At 40.7% G+C, this 19,850-nt stretch overlaps 4 protein-coding genes across 6 annotated transcripts in view; 2 read left to right on the top strand and 2 right to left on the bottom strand.

The window, feature by feature from the left end:
- LOC115746805 overlaps positions 1 to 19,850 on the bottom strand; it is a 959,385-nt gene that overhangs the window by 265,927 nt on the left and 673,608 nt on the right. The gene's annotated exons all lie outside the window — the stretch shown is intronic.
- Positions 3,587 to 6,693, top strand: LOC115746824 (protein Mpv17). Of its 2 annotated transcripts, none has more exons than XM_030682743.2 (5): positions 3,587 to 3,931; positions 5,379 to 5,534; positions 5,619 to 5,751; positions 5,838 to 5,877; positions 6,478 to 6,693. In XM_030682743.2, the coding sequence occupies exons 1-5, from the start codon at positions 3,644 to 3,646 to the stop codon at positions 6,563 to 6,565; spliced, it is 705 nt and encodes a 234-aa protein (XP_030538603.1). In that variant the 5' UTR covers positions 3,587 to 3,643; the 3' UTR covers positions 6,566 to 6,693. The 2 variants fall into 2 exon arrangements, with proteins under 2 accessions (XP_030538603.1, XP_048138099.1); XM_048282142.1 differs by having other exon boundaries at positions 3,589 to 3,915; positions 5,378 to 5,534.
- Positions 8,554 to 12,204, top strand: LOC115746825 (ras-related protein Rab11D). The gene is made up of 2 exons (XM_048282145.1): positions 8,554 to 9,053; positions 11,489 to 12,204. The coding sequence occupies exons 1-2, from the start codon at positions 8,833 to 8,835 to the stop codon at positions 11,922 to 11,924; spliced, it is 657 nt and encodes a 218-aa protein (XP_048138102.1). The 5' UTR covers positions 8,554 to 8,832; the 3' UTR covers positions 11,925 to 12,204.
- On the bottom strand, positions 14,985 to 17,378 carry LOC115746822 (probable WRKY transcription factor 69). Of its 2 annotated transcripts, none has more exons than XM_030682737.2 (3): positions 16,958 to 17,378; positions 16,724 to 16,873; positions 14,985 to 15,663 (listed from the first exon to the last, which is right to left on the bottom strand). In XM_030682737.2, the coding sequence occupies exons 1-3, from the start codon at positions 17,089 to 17,091 to the stop codon at positions 15,117 to 15,119; spliced, it is 831 nt and encodes a 276-aa protein (XP_030538597.1). In that variant the 5' UTR covers positions 17,092 to 17,378; the 3' UTR covers positions 14,985 to 15,116. The 2 variants fall into 2 exon arrangements, with proteins under 2 accessions (XP_030538597.1, XP_030538598.1); XM_030682738.2 differs by having other exon boundaries at positions 16,724 to 16,870; positions 16,958 to 17,375.

Here is a 19,850-nt window from a genome sequence, read left to right as displayed (position 1 = left end):
AAAGCACTTTCTATCACCAAATTGGACAATGACATCGGTATATGGGACTAAGCGCAGAAACATTTGTCCGCGGACAATGCATTACAAAAATACTGATTTTTCCTCAGAAGTTAGCGTCAACAATAAGACGCCATTGCTGAGCCAAACTATCCATGAGCTTGATAAAGAAATAAGAACCTTAATTTGATTGCATAGATTCGTAACATAAATGTTATTTGGGAAATGATACGGATGATTCTTGAATTTTTGCTAATGTGCATGTTGTTCTTGAACTTTCAATTTGTTTAGTGTATCTTTGAAATATTTGTAAATGTTCATTGTAATATTTCTGTCTACTCAAACAACAAATCATATGTTATTTGATGAGGTAAATTATTATATGCTGAGTTGGTTTTTTAAGGATGATGAGTCAACATGATAATCCTTTTATCCATTTACTTTAGAAAAGGAAATAAGATAAAGGCATTAACATGTCCACCATTATTATTTTTATTTTTTTGTAACCGAGGATCCACAGGGACGCCATGGCCCCCCACTTAAGTCACGAAACCGAATAGGGAGAGTTTCGAACCAGGTGACTGACGAGGGATAGCACGCCCCTCAACCAACTCGGCCATGCGTGGGTGGGTAACACGTCCACCATTATTTGATCACATATATTCTTATATTTTGATTTAAAATGAATATCTAACTTGAAAAATCTACGCGTAAACTTTTTTATGTTTTTGATCTATGTTTGAACTTAACGGATTGAAAAACTTTATCGATAGACTTGAACTAAATAGAGGATAACTTAAAAATTTTCTTACAATTTATGAATTAGATTGGACATTTACTAATGCTTCAGGGATCGCATTGAATAAATTAAAATCTAGAGACCACGTTGCTTATTGAGCTAAGATTTTGGAGCTAGTTATGTCATTTTTTCATTTAAGTTCCATATGTTTTGTTTTTGTTACCCCACCATATAAGACAAAATTTGTGGTCTCACAACTTTCATCCCCATGCTTGTGGGTCCCACCGCTCATTCATCCCCTCTTTCTGCCCTCGTCTCTCCACCAAATGTATTAAAACGCTAATTTCCAAAAAACAAAATTCCCAATTCTAGATTAAATTCTAATTCTATTTCAACCTTTTTTTATTTTGTTTGAAAAAGAGTGCGCCTTTTTCACTCCTCTTTTGACTAAAACACTCCATTTTTCTTGTGTTTTGATCAGAATATCCCTTTATGGCCCACCACTCTATAAAAGTGATCTTTTTTATTTAGTTAACTATTCTTATTCTTTTTTTGACAAAAAAATAGGTCCTCTTATTTTGTTTCTTTCTTTTCTTTTTTTTTTGTCTTTGCGGGTCTCTCTTCCTTCTTTTTCTTTCTTTGCACGCCTTTGACGTCTCAGTTCTAAGCTCTCGCAAATGTCTCTCTATTTTCTCTCTTGCAAGCCATTCTCTTCTTCCTGCACACCTGATGCCTTTGTGGCTAGAGGATAGAGAGAAATGCAACTCTTTTATGTAGCCTCTCTCCCTATGTTGAAAGAATTCTTGTTTTCTCAAGAAACAAAAATAATTTTCTTTCAAGAGCAAAAACCAAAAACACACTTTAAACCATTTAACTCCTGCAGAGAGGACGGAAATGGAGGATACATGTGTTTCATGTGATTCAGCCATAAGCCATTACAAGCCTTAAAAAAAAATAGAGAGAGAGAGAGAGAGAGAGAGGCTCTAGGGGTTTTCGCAATTGCAATGTTACTTAGTCTACTCCATTCTAAAATCTATCTTTTACTGCGTTGAGGAAATTTAAGTGGCCAAAAACTTCATAATTCTCTTTTATTAAAGCTTAAGTGACCTCGTTAAGGGCGGCTACTCCATTTAAGCTCTGCTCCTAAACCCAAATCTCGAGAAAAAATCAAGATAAATATACCACCACTTAGGCTAAGACACTTGCTTGTTTGCAGCAATGACTGCCTCGACAGTAATGCCAAATTCCAATGGCCTTAACTTTGCTTCCAACGATCTTCTTTCGACCAAAAGTCATTCCAACTTCCATACTAATGATAGATGATCCAGTTGTAAGGCAACATACTCTCCTTATACTCGGGAGATTGCTCGTAAAAAAGTACCCAAGAAGCAATCGCAGCTTACCTTCCCTCTTGAGCTTATCTGCTACTTTCACACATAGAACTAAGACGTCAAAAGGTGGAAAGAAAGAAAAAAAGGGAAAGTGAGATCCGCAAGAAAAAAATAAAAGAAAAAACAAAATAAAAGAGCAAGACCAAACAAAAAATAGAGTCACTTTTTAGAGTGGTGGATCTTATAAGGGATAATATGGTCAAAACACAAGAAAAAGGAGTGTTTTAGTCAAAAGAGGAGTGGAAAAAGTGTAGCCCAAAAAAACCTTCAATTTCTACTCTAGTCTCAAAATTTCCGGTGCATCCAAACATTTCCACTAGTTTCTCCATAACAACATCGAAAGGCTGTTTTTGTTCCACGTGAAGGTGAGGGTATTGATGAAGATGCAAGTTCTGATAATGAATCTCCAATTGGCCTCGATATTTATAATTTTGAAGAGACCGTAGGCCATTTTGAAAGCATGGTCAGATCTGAAATTAGAGTGAAAGTTGAGGTTTTCTTTTTAAACAACAAAAGTTTAAGGAAGAATTGAGACTAGACTTAAAGTTTGAGATTTTCAAGGAATTAGGCTAATGTATCGAATGAAAAATCACAGTTTGCTCATCAATCTATGTTCAAAAAATTTATGTAACTAATTTTGTATTCATAGTTCATCATTAAAAGAAATTTTTACTCTTCTCAATACGACCTTTGTGATTCAAAAGATGAGAGCATTGACAAAAGTAATCAAACTTCCTTTCCAATCAAAACGAAAAAAGGATGGATGTGAAAATGACAAGGCACGCATATCATTTGCCCATATACGGATTCACAACAGTTACTTAAAGGGTCATCGCTTAATACTCGAAATTGCAACTTGCCGATTGAGCAAATGATCTCATCTTTTATATTTAAACACTAGAGATTAGAATTTTTCATCCATCAGCAACCATCTTTAACTATAAAATATTGAAGAATATGGTGATATCATTACTAAACTACCCAAAATGTTCTCAAGATTAAAAAAAAATAAAAAATTCAAGAGCGTTTATCATTGTTGTTTACAAAAAGAAAGCTTAAATTTTAAGAATGTACAATAACCTCGACCTTTTTACCTCGTTAGTTAATTTTAATCTTTACCTCGTTACTATATTTAAATGTCATGGCGGACGTACTTCGAGTATTTTGTAATAAGAAACATCTGAATGTTTTGCAACGTATACATTCTTAACATGTATTATAATTTCAGAATTTGTTCGAATTTAGACAAATATTAGGTTTTAAATTTAATAGCAAAAAGAACGCAAACAAAACATGGTGGTCCCCACACGGCCATCCGTTCCGGCCTTTCGATAAGGCAAAGCCACCGATCTCCGCTCACCCCTCCACCCAGCAAATCTCGACCGCAGATTCTGGCCATCTACGGCCGAGGAAAAAAGCACCCGAACGGAAAATTCCTGCTTAATTAAAAAAGTCGTCGAAGAAGAGTGGACCGTTTCTGCCATATCGGGTCGAACTCGGACTATTTGATCTCGCAATGGGTGCTCTGAGCGGTGGCTGTGGCCATGGCTGGCTCTGGGGGTGGAACGGTACCTCGAAGAACGAGGGATCCTCGCGTCGTCGTCGGAGGAGCTCGAAGCCCTCGGAATCCGTGGAGTCGACCGGGAGAGCCGCTCGCCGGTTCCCCCTCAAGCAAGCGGCGACGGCGGGCTCGCTCGCTCTCGCCGGCGACACAATAGCTCAGGTCATGGAGCGCCTGCGAAGGAAGAGGGAGGGCGCCGCGAGACATTCCTCGTCTGGATCGGACATTGATGGTGTTCGCGAGGTACGGTGTTTCATTGCGAATGTTCCTTGTCAGCCGAATGTCGTGTGTGTGTTCGAGTCGCAAGTGCGAATGATTGTGTTGTTGTGTGTATTCTCTCGGATTAAATACCTGAGCAGTATATGCAGTGTCCTGATAGAGGCATGATCGACTGTTAGTTCAGGGAATGTGCTCAATGTTTCGTTTCAAGTTCCTCCTTTTCTTTTGCTTGATGAGAATACTTGGACTAGACGTTCTGACTTCTGAGTCTATCATAGTTTATCTTCACTTCGGCTTCTGAGAAAGCTCTTCTTTTCACATGATTGACTAGCTGATATGGACTGCTGATGAAAAGAAAATGTGATTCTGAAAGGAAGTAGCTGAGCATCATTGCCTTAGAATGTATGGGAAAAGGTGGGCATGTAATCTCCACTTTAGGCGTTATGGATTTTCTTCTGCATCATTGGCATGTCAGGGGGCAATTCTTGTACCAACTTCAAGTGTTTGGATATAGCACTGAAAAAGTGTAGCAAGTGGTTGGTGTGGTGTTCACTAGTTTTGAAGCCGTGTAAGCTTTTCACCGCAAGATACTAGTGCAGAGTTGATTGGAACTATTTAAGCACCGGTGGGGCTTCTATATTTTGATACTTGACTATCTAGATATTAGATTAATACGTGAAGTCGTCTTTTGGTGAACTACTATCCACCGTGCAGTTGAGCTTGCCAGATTCACCACTTTAAGCTGCTATTGCTTAGCTTTCTAAGAGTCATATGGTGTTGACGGGCAAATCATGTGCCACCCACTCTAAATCAACTCTGCATATGATTCAAAGAAAATGCTTTCCAACTGTCGTCAAATCGGGTTTCTAGTTGAGCTACAGCTGGAGCCATTTTGTGCCGTGCTAGTGAATTTTACATATTTTCATGCATCGATTAGAAGCAGGTCCGACTTCCATCGAGGTTTAAGTTCGAAATGTCATAAATGATACCCTTGAGCCTGGTCATGGCTCATGTGGCTACATTTCTTCCACCTGTGCCAATTTTCTCATCTTGTGCTGAGCATACTAGTTAATCTCTCTGGCTCTCTGTGAGTCTTTTGGGTCGAAAGCTCTTCTACGAATATGCGTTCACCGATTGACTTTTTTCTACATTACAAAATGTCTAGTAAAATTGGAAGGGATGTGAAAAATGAAGTTTGAGAAGTCTGTGAATTGCTAAGTTTGCTTTCCTTAGAGAGAGGAAAGGATGCCCATATTTTCGTTGCTTTGGTTCTTTTTCATATTTAGGAGGTAGGTTGTTTTGTTTCAAAATGTGGTAATATCTAAGGCTGACGTGGTGTGAACTTCTTTTTGTTTGCAACTGTTAGCCTTTGACAATGGTCGAATGTTTTTATTGCTCTGTTAGAGTTTTAATGCCTGGTTTGGTTATTAAAATATCTGTGTTTAAATTTTGACCCAAAGCTTTGGCACAGGACATCATTCGCGTTCCTTTTTCAGATCATGACTGGTTTCGGGCCCTTCGCATGGCTTCTTATGGATTCCTTCTCTATGGCCCCGGTTGTTATGTCTGGTATCAGTATCTTGATCAAACTTTGCCTAAGCCAACAGTTGAGAACTTGATGCTGAAGGTACAATTAGTTTCCTTACAATGTTCTCATATATTTGGTGACAAAACATAAGAGCTTAATCTTTTAACTTCATTTTTCTTGCAGGTATTGCTAAACCAAATCGTGCTTGGCCCTGCAGTTATTGGTATTGTTTTTGCTTGGAACAACTTATGGCAAGGGAAGTTTTCTGAGCTTCCTAAAAAGTATCAAAAAGATGCTCTTCCCACACTACTCTATGGTAAAGTGCTCTTCAATCTTCAAAGCTGTCTTTATTAATCCGATGCCAGGTAAAATGATGTATAGCCATGTACCTCATCTTTGCAGGATTTAGGTTCTGGATCCCTGTCAGTGTATTGAATTTCTGGTATGTTTCTTTTAACGCTTTTCTGGCATTTCCATGATGTTACCTGACTAGATATATGAGGAACTTGTTTGAGTAGATAGGAGCTCTTTCTCAGTAAACTTGGTTTGATGAATTCACGGTCGTCAAGTTTCCCATGGTTTTTAGAGGTGCTGTAGCTTGGAGGCCAGAGAAAAATGATGAGGATGTGTTAATGCTGTTAATTTCAATTTTATATTTTCATGCCACTCCTATCTTGGCCCATTGTTTCAAAAGTCTGGAGTACTTGGATGTTCGGGTACATCTGGTATGAAATGCATCATTGTAGCTTAGAATAATATTTTGACAGAAAAAAAAAAGAGCTTAGAATTATTCATGTTGCTGACCTCAGTTAATGGGAAAGGGCTGTGTAGCAGTTGCTTGAGTTCTTGTTTGTCTTTTAAGAGTTGGAGTTGCAATTCTTTGATATACCACCAACGAGGCATTCTTTTGGCAATGTAAAGAAAAACTTCGAAACATATTTTCAATTCCTTTCTCTTCGGCGGACTTTCCTTTTCTTCTTACTGTGTAGAAAAGCTTATGTGTCATTGACACATTCTGCTAACATGTTTGGCATGCTAACAGGGTGGTTCCCCTTCAATCCCGTGTAGCTTTCATGTCCATGGGCTCCATCTTCTGGAACTTCTGCTTGTCTTCTAGCATGAGCAAGTAGCTGTGTATGAGGAACCTCATTTTGCTGCTCCCTGTTGTCTTCTCGGGAAATAGAAGCTCTGGCTTCAGTTTTTCTGTGCTGTTTATTGGTTAACTGAACACTTCTGAATTGGTAGACTACATTCCATAGCTTCGTACGGACAAGAGTCCTTGGTTCAATCTTTACATTGCTTGCGTATTGAAACTTGCTCGGCTCATCTAGATTGTACCGGTCAAGGGAATTCTGTAAATAATGTTTACTGCCCAATTTCGCATCTAATTGCGGGATTTGGTGTACAGTTTACAAGAGCAAGAATTGAACTATCATTAAGGTAAAGATCTGGTACTTGATTGCTGTATCTTCTAATTATGGACGAACCATTCCTGTCAGCTGTACTGCGTGGTTTGAGCATGAAGTTTGAAGCATGTGATTAAATGATCATTTGACAGTAAAGAGCTGCATTGAAGCTTTGATACTGGAACATAATTGGACAGGGATGGGTGAATCAAGGTTTCTTCTATGGTCTGTTCCTAGTCCCCTCAAATGACCCCTTCCCTGAATGTCATAGATATCACTAGCTCACTTTCTTTTGCTTGCCCCTGATGTTGGTAAGTTTCTAAAAACAGTGATAAGCCGTCAAATTGCTTGGGCAACAACTTTTTAGCAAGTTGCCATTACTTTCTATCCAATTATCGGCATTTATTTGATTTTTTCGAAGTTACAAGCTCTTTCGGTAAACTAATATCGACTTTAACCGGTAGTATTCTTGAATCATTTATGTTACATATACACTACGTATGTTTTAGAGGTATGAAAATTTAAACTTTTTATCTGTATTACAATTTTTTTGTGCATCGTAGGGCTTAATTCTGGTTCGATATACACTTAAGGAAAGTGGCTAGTTAAAAAGTTTCTACACATTTCTCTCTTCGGAGTTGGTAGGAGTCATTGGTCAACTGCGCAAAATCTCTGTTCACTCCGTTTCTTTCTTCTTGATTTGTCAATTTCGGGTAAATTTACGTATTCTTTGTAAAAAATGGCCAATTCCTCTTTTAACCAATGCAGGTGTGATTCATTTATTTAACAAACATTACTGTCCAAAACATTACCTATTTACAACTTAATTACATCTGTTAATAACACGTGACAAAACTTCTCTAAATGACATACATACATTATACTTTTTTTAGGGGCGAAACATACATGATACTTGAACAGTAAGGAATTGATTTCTCATTGGCAATTTGAGAATGCAAAGACATTTTAAAAATCACTTTCTTTCCTATTATGACATGGCTAATTATCATGCAATGAGTGTAGTACTGAATATATTGCGTTTCATTTGTACTTATATTTTCATTTTACCTAATCCATCTACCGACTTTAAAGAAAGTGCTAATTTTATTTGGGACTCAACTCAACTAGATTGATCTATCGAGATAATGGTGGTGAGGAAACATGATTTGAGTATGCTTGGATGTGTTCATTATCACAATTTGGTCTTCCTAGCTCGGGAAATTGAGATCGAATAAGAATAACTAATGTTAACTCTAATGACCAGAGTCTACTACTTATCATGTAATTCAATTAGGGAAATTGAGTTATTATTGTTAAATCAACTGTTAATGTCTCTTCGACAAAAAAAAAAAAAAAACCCTTTCAATGTTTCGCGCAACGCATGAGTTGAATTCTAGCTATTAGCAGATATGCACACATGTTTCCGTATGCATAAGAAATTGGCATATGCTAATATTGGAATCGCCAAATAATCGAAAGAAACTAATGATAGGAATGTGCAATGTGAATAAATTGTGTAAATACGTGCCGAAAGAGAAAAGTATTTCGAAATTTGAAATCCTCTTATAAAAGTCGTTAAGAAGATCGAAAAAAATTCAAAAAAAATGCTGACTGCTGTCCTTAAGAAGGAGAAGATTCTCTTTGTTTTATACAATGAAAATGTAATGATGTTCAAATTAAGTAGATGCCAAGGAAAAATCGAAAGCAAAGGTCCCAAGACAAACAGCTCAGACCTAAGCCAAACATAATGCATCCTCCTCCAACTTTCGGTTACCCAAAATCATTTTTCCTAGATTCCAGCCTACTCGACAACCGTCTCCATCCTTGCTTCTTCCTCCAAAATTTTCAAATCAGTCCAAACCAGACTGAGTGATTCACCATCATCATCATCATCATCTTCTTCTTCTTCTTCTTCCTTTCGAATCTCTCGATCTCTTGCCGAGGCCGCCTGAACCGAAGAGGGAAAAGGTTCTTTTTTCTCTGTTTTTTTCATGGCTGCGTATAAAGCTGACGACGAGTACGATTACCTCTTCAAGCTGGTCCTGATCGGCGACTCCGGTGTCGGCAAATCCAACTTGCTCTCCCGGTTCACCAGGAACGAGTTCAATCTCGAGTCCAAGTCCACCATCGGGGTCGAGTTCGCCACTAAGAGCTTGAACCTCGACGGCAAGGTCGTCAAGGCTCAGATTTGGGACACTGCTGGCCAAGAAAGGTTCCTCCTCCTCCTCCTTCTCTTGATTGATCTTCACCGTTGGTTTGATTTCCAAAGTTTCGATTCTGTGGGCGCTAATTCTTTTCTGCGGCGGTCTCGACGGGCTCTGGTTGTAGTTGCGTGTTTCACCAGACTATCGTGTTCGTGAGGATTGGATAATGTTTCTCTAGTCCGCTGGGTTTAGGTTTATGCTGTGCGATTGTTATGTATGAACTTTTAGCATACGTTGGAATATCGAGCTTGAGAGATGCTGCTTCCAAGCGAGGCGATTGCATCTCTAGTTCTGAAGGCTTGTTGAGCTGAAGTTTTCATATGTGGATGGTGCTATGCTCGGGATGGCGAAACTCTTGCTTCTTGCATGAACGAGGACTTTGATGTATGTGATCTGGTTCTTGTGGATTTAGTGAGCTACTGAATTCGTGATCTGTACATGATCCACCAGTTGCAGTTCTATTGCGTGCTAAACCTAGCATGAGGTTTGAAGTGCTTAAAGAAATGTTTGTGGTCTAAGTATCCTCTCTCATGTCTGTCTGCTTTCTGTGTTTTCCTCGGGTTTCATTTGAATAGTTCATGAAACATTTCTTTCCCAATTCGATATTTACGAATGAAATATCTTGGGAACAGTTTTGATAGTACGACACTGAAATGATGATTGTGTTATTCAGTGAACCTTTACTGCTATTTAGAAATCTGCTGACTAATTTTCACCAGAACATCAGCAGCAGGATGAAGCATGTGCATCACCCTGTGCCCCATGATTTTTCGCACGTTTAATAATTGGCTGCCGGTTTCATGTTTCTTTTTCTCTTACTCGTTCTACTGGTAGTTTTACTAGCTTCGTTAGAAAGTGAGATCCTTTTGATTCATGGTAGTGCTGATTCTGATTCATAGTGCTTCTGGTAGTCCGGAGCGCTGAAGTTTGCTTTGTGGAAGCTGGCTCTGATTTCTTTTCCAGAGGACCTTTATGTGATGGATACTATTTTTAAGGTGCCCTACTCCAAGGATGCGTTTGCGATTTTATTCTTGATTCACTTAGGGCTAGCAAAGTGCCCAAACAAGAAATTGTGTTAATTAGAACTAGCTCCTCCATTTCTTTGCTCGACAGACTTGGCATGTGGTGGAGCTGGTTCCCAAGTTTTAGTTTAATTTTGCGGTTATTTTTTTACCTTATTTGGAGAACCTGATGAACTTTATTTTTCTTCAGTTACGAAATAGGGCCTTGTCTTTAATAGAGGAAGTATTGTGGATATACAAATTTCACTCACAACTTAGAAATTGAATGCAAAAAAAGGAACTGAGAGAGCAAGAGAAGTCCTGTGAATTGCTTGTTACTTTAGCTATACATGCATGATGTTACCGTGAAAGCATTATTTTCATTTATGGCTGCTCAGAGTTGGAAATTTGACAGTGGAAATCATCTATAAATTGAACTGAAAGCATCTTGTGGCAAGTTTAGTTTCAAGATCTTGATATGATATTGCAAAATAAGCTCAAGGGTCATCTAATGATGCAATTTCAATTGAGGAAACAAACTCATGTTCAAGCAAAACGAGTTTGCTTGGAGATCTTTGACCTTTTCTGACCTATGAGTACCCTTACAAGTTATATCGGCAAGCTGTGGATAGCAAGAAGTTCCCTTCAACAACTAATGATGGAGAAGGATAATTTCGGTTATAATCATGTCTGAAGTTGCCTTGCATGGTCATCAGAAAAAATTTCCGTTGGTCTTTTGAGGATAGACATGGGTTGTTGTGATTTTTCTGACACATGAAGTTGCAATTATAGTCAACATAAATTGTCACTTGACACTAACATTAAAATGATCCTGTATGCCTGCTTACTTGATAGTTGAAGGATAGATACACTTTGCGATCGTTGAGTGGACTGATGAAAGACGGTGTATTGAAGTTTAGTGTGAATGCTGGAAGGAAGATTCAATTAGTATGAATGATATCTGTTGTGTGCTCTAAGTTTCCTCCTTCCATTAGGAGGGAATAACTGCTTCATATATCTTCACAATAGCACGAGTTCCTAGTTAGTTTGTGACCTTGAGAATATAGTTAGTGTTGGAAGTTTGCAAGAGCTTAACGGGCAGATGAAAACCAAACTTGATCCAACCAATGCATCAGAGATACCTGGAAGAGAATTATGGTATCTGATTTACCACTTGCACATGTTCTTACTGAAACAATGAGGATCAGATTGGAAGTCACAGCTCATGTGATGAGCATTCACCAGATTTATATGTTTCTCCGGCAATAAAGAAAAAAAGGTGAAAGGCAATGCATTGAATAATTAGCATCTTATGATAGCAAAACCATTCCATGTACTGTCATGTTCACTGGTGATGGAGGTGGGATTATGTGTTGAGGGAGGTTGCTGTGAATTTTTTTATCATCACCCAATGTATTGAGTTCAATTGTTCAACTTCTCAGGTACCGTGCCATCACTAGTGCTTACTATAGAGGAGCTGTTGGCGCTTTACTTGTGTATGATGTCACCAGGCATGCCACTTTTGAGAATGTTGGAAGGTGGCTGAGGGAGTTGAGGGACCACACCGACCCCAACATTGTGGTCATGCTCATTGGAAACAAGTCTGATCTCCGCCACCTCGTGGCTGTCCCACTGGAGGATGGGAAGTCCTTTGCCGAGAATGAGTCACTCTATTTCATGGAGACTTCCGCATTGGACGCGACCAATGTGGAAGCAGCTTTTGCCGAAGTCCTTAGTCAGATTTATAGGATCGTGAGCAAGAAAGCAGTCGAAGCAGGTGACAACCCAAGTGTTTCTTCTGTTCCAGGTCAGGGACAAACGATCAATGTCAAAGAAGACGGGTCTGTTTTTAAGAGGATTGGATGCTGCTCTAGTTAAGGAGGGGTTCCTTTAGCTCCTTGTTGCTAGGAGGGAGGGTCTGCTAAGTGCTACCTCTGTGTATATTTTTTCTTAACACAAAATGTCCTTGGATATAAATTGGTCTGGGAATTGTTGATGCACGAATTCTGTAAGTTGGTCTAAAACTAGTCAGGCCAGTTGGATTTGATAACTAGGTGGAAGTGAAATGATTGTATCCTGATGGTGACATCATATTAACTATTACATTCCTGTTTATTGCTCCGATGAGCCGAAATTGAAAGCAATTTCGTTTGGACAATGTTGCAATGCAAGTGCAAAACCCATAATCTTATGTTTTCCCTGTCACAGCAAAATCTAGAATTTGAGAGGTACGTAATAAACATTAATGCTATTTGTTCTTGACTAGTATAAGAGTAATGCTATTTCCGCTATTTGTTGTGGACTAGTATAAGATTAATGCTATTTCCGTTGGTGAAACTGTCTTTCGGTGGCACATGATCCACGCCGAGTTGATCAATACAAACCACTCGATTGTATGACCAAGACCTATGCTATGTTGCAATGCCCACACAGGGGAACCATGCTCAGACCGCGCCCAGGGCTCTCCCCCTCTCTGGTTCGACCGACTTGGTTCGCCCGAAAACTGAGAACTAAGGTACAGTGGAGATCTCCTAAAAATTTGAACGTGTTAATTAATTCGACCTTTTCCAAATACCTCAACTTAATTGATCAAATTTGAAGCCCTTTTTGATGACCTAGAACGAACATATACCCACCGTTTTTTTTTTTTTTTTGGCAAGACTGCGTGTTGAGCTCTCTTGTCTTGATCAAGTAATTCGACCTGTTCGGTATTCTATATCGAAGACATACTTCTAGATGAGGAAGAGAGAGGGTATGGGTAACCTAATGTCTGACTTTAGATTAAGATCAAGTGTCATTCAATAGGAATTTAATCAGGTTAGAAAACCATCTCAAAAGCTCGATAGGTTTTGGCCATCATCTGTTCTCGGCGGATTAAATCGCGTTTGAAATGATGCGGATAAAATTAAACTCCCTTCAACCGACCAGCCGCTCCTGGTGGATAAAATATGGTGTGGGACAATTCAGAAACTGAGAGAAATAAAGTCGAATAGACAACCGTTGAATCGAGTAACCACCGGAGATCAAACCTCATCGACATGGAGTAAAGTTAAAGTTGGACCCGGCTGATTCACTTTTCAAATTTACTTGCTTTGTGGGATTTTCATTTTTTATTTTGAAGTGATGTATCTCTGTTTGATATGAAATGAAGATTTTTTTTTTACTAAAAAAGAAAAAAAAAAGAGTTGAGTGTGGAGTTTAAATTGGATTTGAGTCGCATAACATTGAGATTTCCGTGACATGCGTGACATTACTCAAATCAGGCCATCCAAATGAAAATAGACGGCTTGATTTAAGCCATGTCATGTGTTGAAAGAGAGGGAAAGAATGTGGGCGGAAATTGTTTTTGGTTTGAAAAATTTTGAATCTCAAATGTAGCTCAAATCAGACCGTCCATTTTTATTTGGGCGGCCCGATTTGAGTAATGTTACGCATGTCACGGAAATCCCAATGTTAGGCGATCCGGATCCGAAATGTCGTGGATATACAAATTTCACTCAAAGCTCTAGGTTCAATGGGTTTGCCTCTCCTTGGAGAGACTCTTCAGCTCCCAGTTACTCTCTTGACCATCATCCTTTCATCAGCATCAGATGTAAGCCTTCATCCTTCCTTCTTGCCGAATAAGGTGATCATTAAAATTCAGGTCGAACTGTTAAACCGGTTCGGAATACCGGCCCATCTCTAAAAACGCAATAAATAAGTGGAAAAAGATGAATGGTCTCCCCTAAAATCCACAAGGAAAAAAAAATTGGGGAAAGGCATTGCCTCTCAACTCTCTTGCTGATGAAAGGATGAAGGCTAAGAGAGTAACTGCGAGTGCTGAGCTGAAAAGTCTCTCCAATGAGAGGCAAACCCATTGAACCTGGAGGCAATTACTAGGGAAATGGCGGTACAAATGCGGAAGTGGCTAAAGAATTCTTCACGAGTCCTACAGGAAGGACTCTCTTGCGGATCAGATCATCTATATAATATACAAAAAGAAACTCAACATATTAGATATCTTTCTCTTTAAACGAAATCTCAATTCCAAAGACGGTTTCATTAGATATCTTACCATTAGAGTCCCTTTTTTTTCCTATCAAGTTCTTCCACCACCGTGAACCTTCGTTAGATACGGGCATGAGACATTTTTTTTCGTTCTTGGGAGAAGCCAAGTACTCTCTTTCGGATCCGGAAAATAGTTCTCACAGATTTTTTTTTTCCCCTTTGTGGAAGATAAATGAGCGAAATAATCAACCTATTGATATTAGAAGACCCAAAGTTTCTTTCAAGGTATCATTTATGGGTCCAATGGAATCCATAGGTATTGGAAGAAGCCCTATCAAATAGAATTTTTTTTTTCTTTCCATCTTTTTTCGATTGATACTACAAATATTGATACACCCTTGATAGTAAAATATCGATTACTTGTCGAACCCTATGAATTGAGTGAAAGTAAGATACTCCAAATTCGAGGGTCCAAGAGTTTTCAAAAATGTTTTGGGTGGGAAAAAATGCGAATGAAAGATCTAAAGGAATTGAATTGGGTCCATGAATCTAAGAAACAATTCTTAATCTCTCTCAATTCGAAAATCCATTATTTGAATTGATATACTTTCATTTATTTTTCTAAATTGCATTGATTTCTCCTAAAAGGCAATCAATGCCAAAGAAGATGGGTCTGTTTTGAAGAGGATTGGATGCTGCTCTAGTGAGGGAGGGTTTCTCTTATCTTTTCTTACCCGAGAATAAATTGGTCTTGACATCAAATTAACAATTGTAAGCAATTTCGTTGCGACAATGTTGCAATGCAAAGTGCCAAAAAACCATAAACTAAATGTTTTGCTAGTCGCAACAAAATCCAGAATTGCACATGAAGAACATAAATCCTATCGTCTCTTCAAATTCGCATAAAGGCTCTTTGGAACTGTTTACAATTATTGCGACGATCCGATGGGATGAAATGACACCGCATCGCCGTCGCAGAAAGAGATTGGTCGGCGCGTGAGACACCGTGCTGCTTCTTGTGGCGCGTCACCCGCGCCGAGTCGATTGATACGGACCCACTTGATTGGATAACCAAAACCTGCGCTATTCTACGTTGCCGACACAAGGAACCGCGCTCAGACCGCGCCTCCGGTTCTCTCCCTCCGGTTCGATCGACTTGGTTCGCCGGAAGTCCAAGGAGCACTCCGGCAACTCCCCCAAGTCGGCGAACAGCGGATCCTCGCCGTCCTCCTCGTCCCTCGTCCTATACACGGGCGCCGCGTCGGCACCTCCCTCGTAAACCGGCCTCCGCAGGAACGACGACGTCGAAGCCACGTCGGCGAGCCAGTCGAACTCGGGGTCGAGCAGCGGGGCGCCGCCGATGAAGCCCGAGAGCTCGTCCGGCTCGAACATGGCGGATGTGGAATCGGCGTCTTCGTCGGCGTGGGCGGCGGAGGAGGAGGAGTCGGTGACGGCGGGGGCGCGGAGGCGGTGGTGGGGTGGGTGGTTCTTAGAGGAGGAGGAGGAGGAGGGGTGGGGGTGGTTGTGGTCGGAGGAGTAGGTGACGAGGAGGGTGGTGGGGTCCACGCGGCTTCGCTCCACTTGCTTTCTGGCAGGGCAGCCCTTTGAGCTACTGCATCGGTAATATCCCCTGTCCAATCCCATTCCAAAACAAACGCCTTAAAAAAAAAAATTTATTATTATAACACTAAACATGGTTTTTCCCTTCTTTTTTTTAATTAACACCGATGTAATAGCAATCAAAGTTAATCCCACTGCCCGCCACTCCGAGCGTGTCACTCACGCGCCCTCTCCATATCGCATGAGTAAAGACACTAATGGTAATTAGATCAAAAGAAGAATGTTAGCAACCGGTACTAACTTTTCCTGTAAATTACTATTTACAGCGTGTTTCAAATCCCTTATGCAAAACCGGGCTTTTATACATAAATAAGCGAGGGAACTACTGACACACTAATTAACAAGAAAGTACTGAAGTTGAAATTCCTCGTTGGGGCTCTGACATCATGACCAACGATTATTTCTCCGAACGGTTTATACTTCCTTTTCTAGATTCTATTTGTACCCTACCAAACTCTGTTTATCGGCCATTTCCTCCATCTTTGATTTAGATTGATATATGAATCAAGCCGTAAGATAAAAGATAGATTTCTCTGAGTTGACTGTTGAGATTTTGCATTTATATTGATTGAACTTAGGCGCCAACAAAAAATGCCCCCCAAGGATTAGCCCTTCACATTATTTTTCCCTACATTTTAAATGCTATATGGTTCAGGCTGCTTACATGGAGGGAGCATGTTCATCCCAAATGCCGACGGCGCGTGACGTACATCACCTAACCACATCGCAGCTACTACGATAAGGTTCGTTTTCGATTCAGCCGTCTTGCGACTAATGAATCAATGTGACAATTAATAAAAGCTGCGTTCCCAACCCAAGCCTATCTCCCTCGGCGTATTATACAATGCCTGGCGAACCAACCAGCCCTCACCCACCATTCACATTGTCGCCGACATCCCCCATTCGTCGGCGGCCAACGTGGTTTCCATGACGCCGTCTCCGCTAACCCGATCTCTTCGACGGCCGTTCGCGGTTGCAAATTTTAGAGGATTCTTATTGCGCATCAAAAGAGGAGCTCGAAGGCGGCTATCTTAGAGTAATTGAGGCTATAAGAGTGATAGATTATGTACCTTGGGTAAGGTGAGCCTTTGATGGGTTTCTGGCCGTACTTCCTCCACGCCCACAAATCGACCGGCGGAAAGGCCTCCCCTTTGCTCTTCGATCCCTCGGCGTCGCTCGTGATCGGCACCGACACCACTCTCTTCTTCACGCTCTTCCTACTTCACGAAGAATTCGCGCCCCATCAATGTTAACATCACATGCATATCTCTATAAGGTAAAAGGCGCTCGTCAAGATGTCTCACCTTCTCTTTTGTGACGGCTCGCTAGCATTCGTCCCGGCATCGTCCCCCGAGGAGGGCGAATCAGGTCCCGGCTCGGGCTCGGGGTCTTCCCCGTGGTCATGCACAAATGGGTTGGTGTAGAACCTACGATCCATGAACCTGCTCAAGATTACAACCTCAGACCCGTCTTATGAGAAGCTTCCCATGAACATGAGCTGATTTGTGCTCGGTCCGCCCGCGACGGAGCACCGGCCAGCCGGCAAACTCAGGAGAGAGACGGTATTATCGAAGGGAAAGGTGGGGGGGCTCAAGTTTAATAGGAGGAGAGTTCATGGGCGAGTGACAGATTGGCAGTTCGTGTAGTTTATTTTAGGGGGGACGTGCAAGCCTATACGCAAGCTCAATAATTATACTATCATTATTTGAGCCTTAATCAATTAAAGTTTAAGTGGGATTAATCAAGTGGAGTGGGGTTTAATATGTGGAATCATGGAGCCTCATCAAACTTAAGTGATGAGGTTGGTGGATAAGGTGGGGAATCGGACAAAGCTGGGGTTCGATTAGTTTACGTTGATGGCCTGAGATTATTAAGCTTTTTTTGTTGGGTAGATTGCGGGTTTATTTTAGTCGATTAAAGCCGTGTTTTCATCGCGTGCGGACATAGATCGGGACTTGGTTTAATGGTTAATTACGGATTAGCGATCTAATAAGATGCTAATCCTAGCAAAGAAAAAAGAGACCAGTCAACTCTTTTCATTCAAACGTGTTCAAAGAAATAGCTCCTGACTATGCCATGCCTGTCCGGGGTGTTACCCAGGAGTACTTCATCGTCTGGTTTCCCCAAAATAACCACAAAGAAGGAGCGGGCTTCTCTTCAACCTGCATATATTGTAGAGTGGTAGCGTAGGGGTAAATCTATGGCGTTCCATAGTAACTGTTGAATAGTACCTAACTAAATCTCACTTAGTTTAAAATTGAAAAAATTATCAAAAAAATTGAAAACCTATTGTAATTGTGTTAATTCAGTCATAAATCCCCCCCCTTTTTTTTTACCAATTGAGTCCTAAATGCTTTGTATTTGTGTCAATTCGATCTTCTTGATCGGCCGGCACTAATGTGGACAAATTTTATATTTTAAATTTTTTTATTTTCTTTTCCTTCCTCCTTTTCTGCCTTTGTAACCCCCTGTGGACGGGGAGCCGTGCCGGTGTCGCCGAAGTTCGCCGGTTGTGAGTGAAGGTAGCCATTATCGCAATCGACGAGACCTTGGTAAGGTTGGCCTCACATAGATCTAAGCTCGACGGTCTCGCCCGTCGCGGCGCCTCGCAAACCCGGACCATCGCGAGGCGCGGTTGCATGCGAAGGTGGCCAAGGCCTCATCGGTCATGGGCGAGGCCACCTTCGTGGCCATTGCCTAGTGGCCGACGAGCTTCAATGACCCTTGCCGATCGCAGCTCGTCGGCCATTGGGAATAAATAAAATAATTATCCACGTCAAGCGTGGGCCAATCAAAAGAACTAAATTGACAGAAATGAAAAAGATTTAAGATTCAATTAGAAAAAAAAAAGATTTATGACCGAATTGACACATTTGCAACATGTTTGTAACTTTTTTTATAATTTTTCCTTCAAAGTTTTTAAGGTGGATTTGGTTCAACTTTCCAAAAGGCCACTGAGGCCCCAAAGCTCCTTGGGAAAATGTGGGGCGTTTGGCAACAATTCCCAAATGGCTTTTGGGACGAAAGTTGGCTTTGGGAAAGCTGAAAACTCAATACTGGTGGGGACCAGCTTTGAGCTTTCAGCATTTGGCCAAATGCTCAAGCTAGGATTTTTTCTTTCAAAACTATCCTCACTTATTCTTTCAAATTTCTTTTTTACCCCTCATATTTTTTGTTACATTATTTTTTTTTATCAAAACATAATATTTTAAAAAAAAAACTAGGAGACCAGTGAGCTAGATCCAGCTTGCCGGTGGCTGCGATCGTCGCTTGGGACGTGCGTGCCCGGGAGACGGCCGCCCGGGATTGCGCGGCCCAGGCAACCCTAGCCGGGGATCGCCCAATTGTAGGCGGCCATCCCCTAGAAGACTTTGTGATGGGCGAGATCAGGCAAGTCCTTGCGTAGCATATTACGATACTTTTGTATAAGAATTACAACGAGATGTATTAGGATCTAAGAAAGTGATCTCGATATACCACGGAAGACCTTGTGATGGGCGAGATTGGGCATCGACCCTTCATTTAAGGCTGTCTGGCCGGCACAACTTGGATCCAAATCCAGTCTAACCCTCACATTTCATCTGTATGTTATGAGCGGGCCTAGGCAACATGTGAGGTCCGATCGGGACCTAAACGTTGCCATTTTAAAAGTGAGGCACAAGATTCTCACTGAATCGTAGAAAAGAAACTTTAAAGATGATGTGGATTTGGAGACCCTCTTCAAAGGCAAACACTGATTTTGGGCTTCGATCGCGTGGATGGATGCGAGTCCAGTCCAAGTGTTTAGATGGGCCTCAACTCTATTCCTCGTCTGTTTATTCTCTACAATAACGTTATATTGGGCAGCTTCAATTATGGGGATTCCTTATATTATTATGGAAATGCTTTCCTGATAATACTGTCTGGAACAATACAATCTCAACTGTAGATCCACATATTATCATCGCGTGTTTTGCATAAAACACTCATTGATTGGGAGATCGTATAGTAAAAAATAATTGACAGTGCTGCTAGTCCGTCGGGCCACCAACTCCCTATTATCACCACGTGACACTTCTAACTTCTTGGACAAATTACTAACTAATTAGTTTCATAGTCGTAAGACCTTCCATTTGAGGAGGGAAGACACCGAATGGACAACTGAAAAGATACCAATTTCGCGGTGTCACCATAAGATCAAATGTAGGAACTAGGAAT

The sequence above is a fragment of the Rhodamnia argentea genome, chromosome 7 (genome assembly GCF_020921035.1).
Source record: "Rhodamnia argentea isolate NSW1041297 chromosome 7, ASM2092103v1, whole genome shotgun sequence".
NCBI classification, from domain to species: Eukaryota; Viridiplantae; Streptophyta; class Magnoliopsida; order Myrtales; family Myrtaceae; genus Rhodamnia; species Rhodamnia argentea.
This window is presented reverse-complemented; position numbering and strand designations above follow the sequence as displayed.

Excerpts from the sequence above, each read along its gene's own strand:
- LOC115746824 (XM_030682743.2), top strand. The coding sequence starts at position 3,644 with ATGGGTGCTCTGAGCGGTGGCTGTGGCCATGGCTGGCTCTGGGGGTGG. Across the intron at positions 5,535-5,618 it reads TTGAGAACTTGATGCTGAAG|GTATTGCTAAACCAAATCGT; the intron begins GTACAATTAGTT and ends TTTTTCTTGCAG. Across the intron at positions 5,752-5,837 it reads TCTTCCCACACTACTCTATG|GATTTAGGTTCTGGATCCCT; the intron begins GTAAAGTGCTCT and ends TCATCTTTGCAG.
- LOC115746825 (XM_048282145.1), top strand. The coding sequence starts at position 8,833 with ATGGCTGCGTATAAAGCTGACGACGAGTACGATTACCTCTTCAAGCTG. Across the intron at positions 9,054-11,488 it reads GACACTGCTGGCCAAGAAAG|GTACCGTGCCATCACTAGTG; the intron begins GTTCCTCCTCCT and ends TCAACTTCTCAG.
- LOC115746822 (XM_030682737.2), bottom strand. The coding sequence starts at position 17,091 with ATGGATCGTAGGTTCTACACCAACCCATTTGTGCATGACCACGGGGAA. Across the intron at positions 16,874-16,957 it reads GAGCCGTCACAAAAGAGAAG|TAGGAAGAGCGTGAAGAAGA; the intron begins GTGAGACATCTT and ends TTCTTCGTGAAG. Across the intron at positions 15,664-16,723 it reads AAAGGCTCACCTTACCCAAG|GGGATATTACCGATGCAGTA; the intron begins GTACATAATCTA and ends GGGATTGGACAG.